Source organism: Thermobia domestica, chromosome 6 (genome assembly GCF_964235325.1).
Source record: "Thermobia domestica chromosome 6, izTheDome1.hap1.1, whole genome shotgun sequence".
NCBI lineage: Eukaryota > Metazoa > Arthropoda > Insecta > Zygentoma > Lepismatidae > Thermobia > Thermobia domestica.
This window is the reverse complement of record NC_137459.1, coordinates 230,072,962-230,087,641: the sequence shown is the minus strand read 5'-3', so window position 1 is coordinate 230,087,641 and position 14,680 is coordinate 230,072,962. Positions and strand designations below refer to the sequence as shown.

General features: G+C 37.2%; 1 protein-coding gene across 2 annotated transcripts in view; it reads right to left on the bottom strand.

Annotated features, from left to right (window-relative positions):
* Window positions 1-14,680, bottom strand: part of Apoltp (Apolipoprotein lipid transfer particle) — a 6,186,292-nt gene that overhangs the window by 142,624 nt on the left and 6,028,988 nt on the right. For both annotated transcript variants that reach the window (XM_081762641.1, XM_081762640.1), the window contains one exon: window positions 12,692-12,803. In XM_081762641.1, the coding sequence (XP_081618767.1) occupies window positions 12,692-12,803 (112 nt within the window). The remainder of the gene's footprint in view (window positions 1-12,691; window positions 12,804-14,680) is intronic.

Below are 14,680 nucleotides of genomic sequence, written 5' to 3'. Positions count from 1 at the left end.
AAGATATTCTTTCAGTATTGCCATTATGGGCAAGGATCGCAAACACATATTGGCATATCTTTAAAACTTCAGATTTCTTTTCAGACCTAGTACGGGTTTGGAAAAAACAAACTCACTTCTCATGTTAGTGGATTGCTTTTTCTTTCCTCGCTCCACTCATTTATGTAATTACTAACAAAATCCTTCAACGAAGCCATTTGATCGAAAACCAAAGAATCATTTATTTCAATATCTTTCTCCTTGAAGTAAGCAACACTGGTTTGGGTACAAAACCTCGCGGCCAGAAACTCGCGGCGACAACCTCGCGGACCAAAACCTCGCCTGGCCAAAACCTTGCCTCCCAAAACCTCGTGGCCCAAAATCTCGCCGGCCCGAAACCTCGCCTGGCCAAAACCTCGCCGCCCAAAACCTCGCGGGACAAAATCTCGCCTGGCCAAAACCCCGCCTGACCAAAACCTCGCTGCCCAAAATCTCGCGGGCCAAAACCTCGCCTTGCCAAAACCTCGTCTTCCAAAATCTCGCGTTCCAAAATATCGCCATACCCAAAATCTCGCCTGACCAAAACCTCGTTGAAATGATCTCGCGACACAGAGTCTCGCCTGGTCTAAATTAAGCGAGACGTAGTGTCGTCTGGGAAGAAATGTCGTCAGGATAAAACCTCTTCACAACGATTTCTTCAATGTAGAATGTTCTATATTCGCGAGGTTTTGGCCACGCGAGGTTTTGTCCCGGCGAGATTTTGTCCCGGCGAGATTTTGTCCCGCGAGATTTTGGGCGGCGAGGTTTTGGCCACGCGAGGTTTTGGGTGGCGAGGTTTTGGGCGGCGAGGTTTTGGGTGGCGAGGTTTTGGGCGGCGAGGTTTTGGCCACGCGAGGTTTTGTCCCGGCGAGATTTTGTCCCGCGAGATTTTGGGCGGCGAGGTTTTGGCCACGCGAGGTTTTGGCCGCGAGATTTTGTCCGTATTCCAAGCAACACTATATTCTACCTGGGGATGTCCTTCAACAGCATCCAGTTGAATATTGAAAAAGTAAGAAACGATACACTCCATTTTCATAGATATTCAATGCAGGTTTCGCAAACCTCATTAACTGCATTTTTGTGGTTATTGTTTTCAAATGACTGAATGGTTGAACACTGAACTGTAACTGATGATTTTAATTTTATTTATCTCAGAATGAATGCCAAGGAATTCAGAAAGCGAGTGAATTATATGAAGCTTAACTGACAGCCGATTCGAGAAGATAGTTCATCAAGAATACCAAAGGAAGTATGTAAGTACATTTCAGTCAAATCAAGAATAATACGCAATCTAGAATACCGTCCGATGAAGAGACATCTGCAAGTCTTCTGCTTTCAAATTCGCCAGCATTTAATTTTGGTCTTAACTGTTTGTTTTGTGGTGAGCCTGATATATATGACGGTAAGTGGAAGGATCACTGTCTAATTCCATTAAAAGCTAATATTTTTCAAGAAACTATAGAACGCAATGATGATTGGATCATGACTGTAAAAAAGTTATATTGAATATGCCAGAGATTTGTTTGCGAAAGACGCACTGTACCAGACTATTTGTAGTGTAAATTTTAGAACAGGAAAGGAGATTCCAGGAAAGACTAGGAAGCGGGGTCATCAGCTGAATACGAACCGAAGAAAATGGCAGGCCATAAAGACTGAAAGAGATAATGCTTTATTGCGAGTAGTTAAGTATTTGGGGATGAACGATGACAGCAGGTTACCATATGTGATTTATTAAAGATTATGGAACAGGAACTGTGCTATTCAGAAGAGCAAACGTACTCTGTCAGACATGAAAGCTAAACTATTTGAATTATTTGCGGAAGGAATTACTATAACTGAAATAAACGGTGAAGTAGAGTTGTTACTTTCAAAGAGACATCTGCTAGAATTCTCAAGACTTTTGTGAAGTGAACATCAGAAAAGGTACTGTGGAGGTTGAGTTGAGCTTAGTGCAAACTGCAGCAAAGTTAATAAAAGTGTGCAATAAGGTCCATTGAAATATTAAAATAGTACTACCCTTCCACTGACAGGTACAATCTTCAAAGTGCTTTGTCATTTTTCCTGAGGTGTTAAGAGGATTTCTAAAAGAGATCGATACAGTTGCACACACTGAAAACAAAATAGCTTACTTGGATCAGTATATAATCCAGTTAACTCTACCAAAACTGATGCAAGCTATATTACAGGTTGTTTTGGGCTTGCAGATGCACCATGTTTTTGGTTCCCGCTTTCTATTGGACGCCCTGTACCGTCACTGCTATTCATATTCTGAGATGCAGTATCTTTTCTGATCTTCTCCTCACTTGACGGATTCTAGCAGATGTCTCTTTAAAAGTAACAACTCTGCTTCATCGTTTATTTCAGTTATAGTAATTCCTTCCGCAAATAATTCCAATAGTTTAGCTTTCATGTATCTGACAGAGTACGTTTGCTCTTCTGAATAGCACAGTTCCTGTTCCATAATCTTTAATAAATCACATATGGTAACCTGAGGTCATCGTTCATCCATAAATACTTAACTACTCGCAAGAAAGCATTAACTCTTTCAGTCTGCATGGGCCTGTCATTTTCTTCGGTTCGTATTCACCTGATAACATCCGCTTCCTAGTCTTTCCTGGAATCTCCTTTCCTGTTCTAAAATTTACACTACAAGTAGTGTGGTACAGTTCGTCTTCCACAAACCAATCTCTGGCATATTCAATACAACTTCTTACAGTCATGACCAAACCATCATTGCGTTCTATTGTTTCTTGAAAAATATTATCTTTTAATGGAATTAGACAGTGATTCTTCCACTTACCGTCATATATATCAGGCTCAGAAAGAAACAAACAATTAAGACCAAAATTAAATTCTGGCGAATTTGAAAGCAGAAGACCTGTAGATGTCTCTTCATCGGACGGTATTCTAGATAGCGATTTATTCTTGATTTGACTGAAATTCACATACTTCCTTCGGTATTCTTGATGAACTTTCTTCCAGGTTCAGCTGTCAGTGCAGCTGCATATAATTCACTCGATTTCTGAATTCCTTGGCATTCATTCTGAGATAAATAAAATTAAAATCATCAGTTACAGTTCAGTGTTCAATCATTCAGTCATTCGAAAACAATAACCACAAACAGATTTACATTTACACTTACAAGAAGAAACATAAAGGGCCTACTATGTGTAGCTAATGAATAAAGTACAGGGTATCTCAAAAGTCCCCTGACACACGCTAGCACTGTTGTTATCAGAGTTACAACAAAATGCAAGAGAGAAAATCGTCTCCAAATATGTTTTCAGTATAAAGTGAAGGATTTTTTTTTTAATTGGACGACTCGTTTGCGCTATACACTCTTTATACGTCCAATGTTAAATGAAAATGCCACGTTGACATTTACCGGGACCCACAATATAAGTGAATGAAGTTACTGTCTTTTACGCTAACGTGTCGATAACCAGCCCCCATTTCAAACATATCCTCATTCATCATACTCTTACATTATTTAACCACCTCTCGGTAAATGGGAACGTTGGATTTTCATTTAACATTGGGAGCATAAAGAATGTACAGCACGAACGGCTCGTCCGATTTTAAAAATTCATTCACTTTATATTGAAAACATCATACTCTTACATTTTGATGTAACCCTGATAATAACAGAGTTACCTTACATCAGAGGACTTTTGAGACACCCTGTATAATAGAGGTATGTTCAATTCCTCATTCGAAAGGACATATAATGGTGAACAACTCTTATCAAGGATGTTGAGCCTGTAATTTTGTTACAAAGTCACATAATTACTCCGTTTATTATTATATCTGTCGGAATTGACCAACAACGGCGGCCATATTGGATTTAACGACCTTCCAGATTGAATATTCTTGAGGACTTTTTCAGGTTTGCTTAGAATGTGATCAGCATCGTTTTGTGTGCATGTTTCATTTCTATTGCAATTTGTTCAAGATAAAGTGTCTTTTTTGCGTACGTTGACTGCACTATTACGACTAAAATAATAAAATTAATAAAGACTAAAGACTATCATAGAAGAATATGGAGACAAGGGATCGCGGATATTAACTATAATTTAAATAATTTAAAGAAATGAGACCTGTAACCAAACGAGAAATTTCAAGCACTTACGATAGATACATAAATAACTGCGAATTCATTATTCTTGTAAAATCAAAATTCTTTTGAATTTGCATAAAAAAGAAAAATGTAATTCTGATAGCAGTACTGTAACGTCTAAAAGACGCAAATTAAATACCGAAATAGATATTGCTAATCAATTTATTCAGCACTTTCATGTCTTGTATAAGAAATCTGAGTATGGCCCTGAGACATTATCAAATCATACTAATTCTGATTTGCTTAATCAGTCAATATTTACTAATGTTGAAGTGGAAGAGGTCAAAGATGCCATCGAAAGAAAAATCAAGTAGACACAATTTATACGGACCTCAGTAAAGCGTTCGCAGATGTCATAAATCATTATATTCTCGTTAGTATGCTTGTAACTTTTGATTTTTCACATGTTCTACATTAGTTACTATCGTCATATCTTCGTAAATGCAGACATCGTGTACGATACAGATATGTACTGGTTTCTGATTTGCAGTTCATTCAGGTGTTCTGCAAGGTTCAAACCTACTGTAGGACCTTTGCTATTTTTTGTGACATATTAATGATTTACTTGATGTAATGAAGTCACGAAAGCAGTTACTTGCAACTAGTTTTAAAATTTAGCCGTGTCATACGTTCGAAGACGTACTACATCAGTTTGCAAAATAACATTAATACCCTTTCTAATTAGTGCAAAATAAACAAACTGCCTTTGAATACTGGGAAGTGCACTTATACAAGAAAGGACATCCACTCTAAATTTGCATATAACATAAAAAGCATACAGCTCCAAAAGGTTCAATGTATAACTGTTTTTCGTGTGTCTACAAGATCAAATCTCTCATTCGATATTCATCTAAATCGAGGCTTACAGAAATATTGGGTCTATCAAGAGACTCAGAAGTGAGTTCAAGAGTATGAATGTACTTAAAATTCTGTATAACGCACATACACTGAAACACACATCGATAACTTGGGACCTCAATGCAGAAAAATACACACAGCCACTAGAGCCAATTCATTTCGACCGAGAGAGGGAGACAAACCACACGCTAACGAAAAATGATATTATAGTGGAAATGCATTTTGCTGTCATTTGCCTATCAGTTTCCGAACTAAGTGTGTGTGTGATTTGTTCCCTGTGTCATCACAAATAGGAATGAAAATATGTGACGGTTTACGGCACAATAAGTCGTGTCCTGAGAGGAGGTCAAACCACAGTCCATCTAGAAAGACCACTCAGAAGACACATCTGTTTGTAAGCAAAGATTGCGGAGCCTGATAGCACGCTACCAAACACAACGGCAACAAAAGGTCGTAAACGTGTGCTTAATGCGGAACAGTGGAAACGAGGAGTGCATGATCCATTTCATGTAATACAAATGTCATCTGATATGAAAGATGCACAGTGTATTTGCAAAGTGTTCCTCAAAGACACCGTGGATGAAACAGGCAGTAAAATGAAAATGCGAAAAGTGACGGCTGTCAGAGTATCTGCTACTGAATCTGGGTTCATCTTGGTTAAGTGCACCTACTCATCTGTTGAGTTGTGGAATAAAATCCGTGTGTTCCAGATACACCCAGGCACAGAACACAAATGTATTGTGTCCGCTGCGGATGACCTATGGCCTCTGTTGGATAGTTTGCACGTGCTGTATCCTGACGGTAGAAAGATCAACAATCTGAAGTACCGTGATTTGATAAAGATGATGCCATATATTCCATCCATGTACCACCCATTCTACTGAAATCTGAAATCAAATCACAACACGGACGATTTGGTTAGGTTAGGTTAGATTAGAAATCTAGCCTAACCTAATTTATTTAGGGTATATTAACCAGTGTTAGATATCATCACTGCAAAGTATTTCCTTTACATTAGTAATATTCGTTTATTACTCTTAATAGAACACACTTTACATCATGTATTACAGGTTAAAAGTTGCATAGATATCTGTAGAGTGGTATGCACAAATACAAGAACCATCTTCACAGGGGAAAATTTGTAGTTATTTGTCCTAAACTTTACCCTTCAATTTCTCGGAATTTAGTTTCTATGGCTTGGCCTCCTCTCTCGGTCAGTCCTTCAATTACAACGTACTGCTCATTTCCAGTTACTTGCACTTAAAGTTTAAAAAAAGCTGCAATTGCTTCGTAGGCTCGTAGGACAGCATTGGGGGCTAAACACAAGATTGCTTTTTAATTAACACTTACAAGGAGTTCATGCGCAGCAATTTTACATTTAGCCATATTGCTTGGTCGCCATCACAAGCTAGATTCTACAATAGATTCGAAATTATGGAGTATCATACAGTACGCTTAGCATAGCGCACCAAATTATAATATCCTAACGGAGATCTGTACAATCGAATGGACTTTCCACCACATGTAGAACATATTCCATTTTTACGTAAGCTGTATATAACCAAATGTCTAGAACTTAATAAATATATTTTTCTGGAGACAATTTTCATAGACTCTGAGCAGGATTCCACTTTCAAATATTATCCTACACCATTAAGTATATTGATCACACTTCATGTACGCAACCTCCCTGTGGATCACTTTCATCGCATTCTTTCAACGTCAAATCATTCATCATGCCGTCCCTCATCTTTTTCCATAGCTGCACTGTGCTTCCTCACCAATAATGTTGGCACCCCGTGCCTACATCAGGCATGAGCCGCCCCAAGAGAGGAGCCTAACATGCATTAGTTACTATTAACCATTTCAACGTGTTGTGGGATATAATGCACATCCATCTCATCAATCATGCTAAAGTAATTATCACAATTGTAATTATATTCAACATATACTCTTATATATCCTTTTCACTAAATACTTTCATTTTCTCGCTTATTCCTTCTTCGTAACTTCCTCATGATGTATATTACTTCCAGAGTTCAGTATCATAGAGCGTTTATTTATTATATATGTTAATACACATTGATCTATTTCAACATTTTTGGATGTACTTGTTCTATTTTGCACGAGTGGTTTTGCTTATATCGCATTGTACAACTAATGTTATTTCTGTTTGTACTTGTTTTCATCAGATCACTTGCCCAGAGAGAGGACGTAACCCTTTAGTAGCAGTTACATTTGCCATCAATGGATGATTAATACCAACAGAATGAACAATGCGCTATAAATAAATAAATACTTCAACATAAAATTGTCCTATAAGTAAACTCATTCGTTGTTCAAACTAAAATCCCTTCTCAGTAATAATAATAATAATAATAATAATAATAATAATAATAATAATAATAATAATAATAATAATAATAATAATAATAATAATAATAATAATAATATAATTCATCTCTTCCCCCACAGAGGACGTAATTATCTTCAGACAGTTGCAGAAAAGAATAAGAATTTATTTCAGTGTCTCCGCTCCACACTTACACTGAACTATCGAATATTTCCCAGATGCGAAAGGAAAATAAGCGTTTGTCCTTTACTTCAGATTTGTAGAATGATCTTTTCAAAAGATGAGATGGCAACAAACTCAGCGCGCAAATTTTAGTTTGGTGAAAACGCATTTTGTTCTCTATAAGTATAATAAACTCGTTGGGCCTTAGATCAAAGTATCAAAAGTGCATATACAGGAAAAAACAAGAAAAAAAAAAACATTATGTGGACAATATATATTTTATTTGCATTGAAAGATCACGCTGATCTCGAACTTGTTTGCAAGCGAGCTCTCCAGGTTTGTGTAAATTAGTTAGTTCCCTCCTTTACTTGCCTCATACCACGATTTCCTGGTCGAAATTAAGCAAAATCATAGCGGGTTAAAATTGTTGTACAAAATTGAAACTTGATACATGTATTCAACTTGATCAAATCGACAGGGTGATACTATCGAATATTTCCCAGATGCGAAAGGAAAATAAGCGTTTGTCCTTTACTTCAGATTTGTAGAATGATCTTTTCAAAAGATGAGATGGCAACAAACTCAGCGCGCAAATTTTAGTTTGGTGAAAACGCATTTTGTTCTCTATAAGTATAATAAACTCGTTGGGCCTTAGATCAAAGTATCAAAAGTGCATATACAGGAAAAAACAAGAAAAAAAACATTATATGGACAATATATATTTTATTTGCATTGAAAGATCACGCTGATCTCGAACTTGTTTGCAAGCGAGCTCTCCAGGTTTGTGTAAATTAGTTAGTTCCCTCCTTTACTTGCCTCATACCACGATTTCCTGGTCGAAATTAAGCAAAATCATAGCGGGTTAAAATTGTTGTACAAAATTGAAACTTGATACATGTATTCAACTTGATCAAATCGACAGGGTGATACTATAAAGGGGGTATTTCGTCAATTATTTGGGCGATATCTCTACTAGTTTTCAAATATTGGCCTACTTACAGTTTGGGAGTCAGGTTGTAGTAGGGAATTGAGACTTACTACATACATGTTTCATGATACGTTTTGGCCACAAGGGCTCAATTTTGAGGTTGTTTTTGCAATATTTTGTACATTTTAAAAGATGCTGACAGTTTTTTGTTCAGTATTTTATTTGTAGAGGGTTATATTGATCCTAGGGGTTTGAAATTTTGTACGTGTATATTACTTAATAAAATACAAGGGTTAACTTCTTGAGGAAGGGAGATTTAAAACAAAACATATTTTGCAATATCTCGAACTGTTTCGAAGATATGTGATCTATTTCCGGTTTTGAAAATGAAAATTGCTATAACTATTACAGCAAATCAAAAATTGGATATTGCGTTGTGTTGACGCAAACCATTACGGAATGTGACTCTTCGTACATATATGCTTCATGATGTCTTACGACCCCTAAGATAAATTTCGAAGTTATTTTTTCCAACAGCTCTCCGTACTGACAAAGTATTTTAAAATCCGCGTTTTAATTTCCTAATGCATAAAAAATTTGTTCTTCTGATCCATTTAAGGAATTATCACCTAATATAGTTTCCACAATTTGTTCCATATCCCACTTTATAAACAATACCCTATTTATGATACAACTTATGATCTGCAGTGAGTACGAATTGTTTCAGATGTACTACTTGCTCCCAACTGTCTTTTGGTGGAATCTGTTCAACTTCGGTGGTTGAGAGCACGATCACCATTTCTGTAGAGTAAAATTAAATATACTAAATAACACATATCGGTTATTTCTTCGAACATTAATTCAGTTCCACGGAGAGTACTAAACTGAAAGGAAACATTCCTAAAACAACAAAAGCGGGACATGCCACATGTAAATACTTTCAACACAAATAATATAGGTATTATCCACATATTACAAATCTTTCTCTCTTTTCTTTTTCTGATTTCATTTTTACTTATATGTGCTTTAATTACTTTGGTCTCAGGCTCCTTTGACACAACACTCACCCTTTTCACCTATGCCCTTTTGTTCGCACAGGACCTTTTTCAGCATCGAACTTCTTAGGCGGGGCCGCTTTGACTCTAGCCCTTTTGATACGAGGCCATTTTAGCCAGGGCCTTTTGACTCGTACTGTTCTGGCAGAGAAAAGTTATTAAGTTTGTTGTTGTTTGTTGGACGCGCAATTCACATTCGAGAAGAACAACCGCGTACAGCGAACAGTGTGTTTAGTGAACTCAGCCATCATGGTGCTGCAAAAGCGAACAAGGACCAACCACACACAAGAAAACAGACAGTAATACAGCAAACACAGAATCAGAATCATGTTCCCTTCCTTCAAACACAGAGAAGAATACTTGTAGCACTTCCAAAGACCCAACCTCTACTCGTATCCCTAATAATTCCAAGACAGATTTCTCAAACAATTCCTCTGAATCTCCCGCCTTACCCACTTGTCATTATGTCCTTATTAACCTTGCTGCCCATTTTTATGAACCAGATGTTTTCTTCAATCATATCAAGGATGGCATACCACAATACCGTCGATATCTGCCTGGCCAACCAACACACAACGGAGAAGGCTTTCACATCATTATTCAAACACAAGAAGCCATCGAAGCTTTCACTAAGAAGTTCTCACCACGAGATTTTGGACCGGAAGTCAGAGTAACGACCATCTCTACCCAAGAAGACATAGACGGAGCTGATGGCAAGTTACCTCCTCTCGGACAGCAATCGAACAGAAATTCTAGAAGACACACCTATATATGTGTGATCAAGGGCGTCGATGTGAACATGAATATCACAGCCATTGAAGATGATCTTGACAAGAAAAAATGTGAACTTCTGCAATATCACTCGAATCAAGAATTCTACAGGACCACTCCCCCTGATCCGGCTTTTCACAACTAGTTTTGCCATTGTCAACAAACTCATTGCTGACGGCATTTGTATTCATGACAAGCTGTACAAAGCAGAAGCGTCACGATCCACAACAAGATGCACGCCATGTTGTAATTGTTACGGCTACGGCCATCGCACCAGACCTGCACACGTCAAAAAGTTTGCTTCCGATGTGGAGAGAGCCATAGCACGCCCTGCAACAAACCAATCAACCGATGGTTCTGTGCCACCTGCAAAAGAGTCGGACATCGACCGGGTAGCAGTGATTGTCCTCAGAGGCCACGCAACAATCCACTCAGACAGACCATACCCAACCTCCTCAACCAGTTTGAATTTCCACCGCTCCCAGATTCCGGTCCTTGCCAGACCAAGTAACAGGATCTATGGAAGAAAAAGAAAACGAAGAAACAGGAAAAAAGAGGAAACAGAATCATCCGAATCAGAAATCCACGACGCAGAAATAGATGCCAAGATCTACAAAGCCATTGACAACACCACCGAATGCATTCTCATATGGGCAACGTCCATCCTATCTACAATCACCGACTCACAGAAACAGAAAATACTTCACCAAACCATCACAAAAGTCACCCACAAGTTCTTCCGTAAGCAACTTAATATCCTTAGCACAACCAAAGGCAATCTTTACATTAACTGAACTAATCTCACTAACACTACAAAGAAGAACGTTTCAGCACCAAGTACTTCCGACCACTCTACACCTGACATCACCTAGATGCACAATTATCAACATATTCGCAACAAGTAAATAACACATCCAACATTTAACTTAATTCACACTCAATGTTTCTGAACTAAATACCATGTGCTTCCTGCTTCGGTACTCCCCTCGGATATTAGTGTATAGCAATAAGGTCAACGCCAGAAGACATAACCAGCCCAGGTACAGGACCACTTGCCAAAAAGAGGATTTCACGAACATCGGCATCACACAACATCGGCAACGCACTCAAAAATCACCAGGAATAGAATTCTAGTGTGACTTGTTTCGATATTCATCTTGCCATTCAAGAGAGAAGCCATGGGCAAAATAGCAACATATGGTAGAAGCCCATCTCTACCTATGTGGAAGAGAAAAGTTATTATTTTGATTGATTGATTGACTCGTGCTCTTCTCCTGTTGCCCTTTTGACTTGGGATCGTGATGACGTGCAATGATACCAATTTATAATGTGACATCCCACTTTGAATTTGAAATAACCAGAAACTGATAGGGGAATAAAAATTTCCAGGAACCATAAACCTGTGACACTGGGATGCGCTTCGTAGTTTATATGCAAAGTTATCCTGACATTTGGGCGTTTACGGACGGTAAACTTTCCCCGAATGCTGGCTGGATATTAGTTTTCCTCATTCTCTGAACATTATATAACTGCGCAAACTGACCAACTCCTAGTACGTTCCGAATATTTGATTTTAATATTCGACGAAAATTAGAAGAATATTACTTTACTACTTGGGACCACCTTCAACAATATCAAAAATAATTACTAGAAAACCTAGTAGTTCCTCTCTCAGAGCGATTCTCAGAACAGCATCGAATTAAAACTTTTATTTAGATTAAGATGGCGGAACTGTTTTTTTTTTTGGGGGGGGGGAGCAAGTTGAAGACATTACCATTTACAACGCTAATTGCAACATATATTAAATTGTTACCTAAATGTCTGGAAAAAATATTTTATTATTTTTCTATTTCGTGATCAGCGATATCATTTATCCTATCACAGCAGTGTTTTTTGTGCATTACATGCGATATGTTGTACACATTACAGAGTTCCAACCATTAGTTGCAAAAAATGGTTGGTGAAATACTCAAAACTGTACATCTGGGGTCAGAAAATAACAAGAAGAAAAAGAAAATCAACATTACTAAAACTTACGGAATGGGTTTAACGTAAATATGATACGAACATATTGATTACCGTAAATATGATACATTCCCTTGTGGCTTTCAGCATCAGAGATTGAATACTACAAATTTTGGTAATTTCACCACGGAGGAAACTACTATCATTATTTCATTTGAACCTTTTGGATATAAAAAGAATAAAAATTGGGATATTCTTCTATTTCAGAAAGTAAGCATCTTTCAGCCACCTGCGCGAATTAAAATTAGACAAAATTATGGGGCTCAATATTATTCGCTGTAACACAAAAGGTATTTTCTACTGTAAGATAAAGACGGCTATCATAGAAACCATATATATATGTTTTCCTTTCACATGAGTCTAAATCACCTATGATGTTCAAAAGTTCATCTTACTCAACGTACCAAAAAATTTTTCGGCAATCCTTGCCTTCTCATAAACAAATTCGTCATTCATAAGAATGTGTAGAGTTATGTCACTTTCTAGTAGCACTTGATGAAGAGCACTATAATCAAGCTGAAAAGACAAAAAAAAAGAATATTTGTTAAGAATGTGTTAACATTGAAAAGAGAATCTACAAAAATTCAGTCAAATATTAATGAAACTCGGTCAACTAGTCATATGTACCCATGACGTGTCACGATACATACAGGGTGGTACTAAATTAATCCGACAAACGTCGGGAGGTGATACATGCAGTGTGCGAATTGAAAAAAATTCCCAGGGGGGGATAAATTTCACCCATATGCGCACCCAGTCCTCCCACACACACACACATTATATATATATATATACTAACAAGTACAAAACAGTTGAGATGTGAGATCTTTCATAAATTTTCACTCAAGTAATATTTAGGTTAGCTACGCAAAGTAAGAATTGTTCCCTTTTTCTATCTTATCTTTATGTCCATTTAAAAATACTCCAGAAGGGGAAAAAGTTATCCCTGCCAGGGATAAAATTTTTCTTCCCCAGGGTGGGAAAGATTTTTGTCAGGGGGGGGAATCCCTGGCATCCCCCCCGCCAATTCGCACCCTGGATACATGACTCTAAAACACGACAGAAAGGTCCTAGTCAACAAATTGGGCTCAAATCCTCTTAGTTTAGACGTGCAAAAATCTATGAAAAGATGTTCAGAGCGTAGTTCTTGGTCTATTAACTTGCATACACTTGCGTGTTTGGCTATTAGAGACGATCAAACACCAATTAAAGGAAAGCAGATCCATATAATCCATTAGTGTTAAAAGTGTGGATGAAGGTAGGTTGTGGGAGGGATGCCCCAAGGAAAGATAAGGGAGTCTTCTGAATTTTATTTTGTAAAGATTAATCGGAATGAGGCTGAATATCACAACTGCATACAGATAAGATGAAAAAAAGAAAGAAAAGAAAAGAATGAAGTCTAGGAAGAAGTAAAGGTATTTGCGGAGGTTGTTAGATACAAGGTCAAATAAAATCACAATCGATAATTGAATAAAATGTTAAATTCAAGAGAAAAGTCAAACCAGGAATGGAGTTCGAGGAGTGATAGAGAGCGATTTTCGCAGATGGATGGGCAGAAAAGTTGGGGGGAAATGAGATATGTGTAATGAAAGAGAAAGTATAAAGAACATACAGATGTATGTACATGTATTTTTTGTAGGAAAAGAAAATACATATGTAGTGTAAATAGCAAGGAATATCACTTGACCCCTTCCTCCACACAGTACAATACTAACAGGATGTGAACACTACGGTTGTCACTGCCGAACTCAAAAAATCATTATATATATCTACATAGCCAGAACCACAAAATGAATTAGTTTTTGACACTACACGATCATTTAACTGAAACGTTCATGTCCCAACGGAGAAATGGTGTTGATCAACTTTCATAGTATCAACAATTTCACAGAAAAATTTAAGATTTTGAAGAATATTATTACAAACATGTTCGTATCTTTGTTTGTTTGGAAATCTTAGCGTCAACATCACACTGCACGTCCTGTTCTTAAAGTAACATTTATTTATCAACCTCAGGTGACGTGCGATTATATCCCCATTTTTCGATTACAATAGAGGATAACGAGAAAGTATTTTAAGTAAACGTTCTGTCTTTCCGGTTGTACTGTACAATCCGAATCTGTATTAAAAATAGGAAGTTTCCATCTGAAATTTTAAAGTTGCCCCTCCTTTCTCTTTGAACACAATTTCATTTTATGTTAGTTGTATATCTATCTATCTATCTATCTATCTATCTATCTATCTATCTATCTATCTATCTATCTATCTATCTATCTATCTATCTATCTATCTATCTATCTATCTATCTATCTATCTATCTATCTATATATATATATGTGTGAGTGTGTGTGTGTGTGTGTGTGTGTGTACAGTTGTCTACAGAAATTGCAACA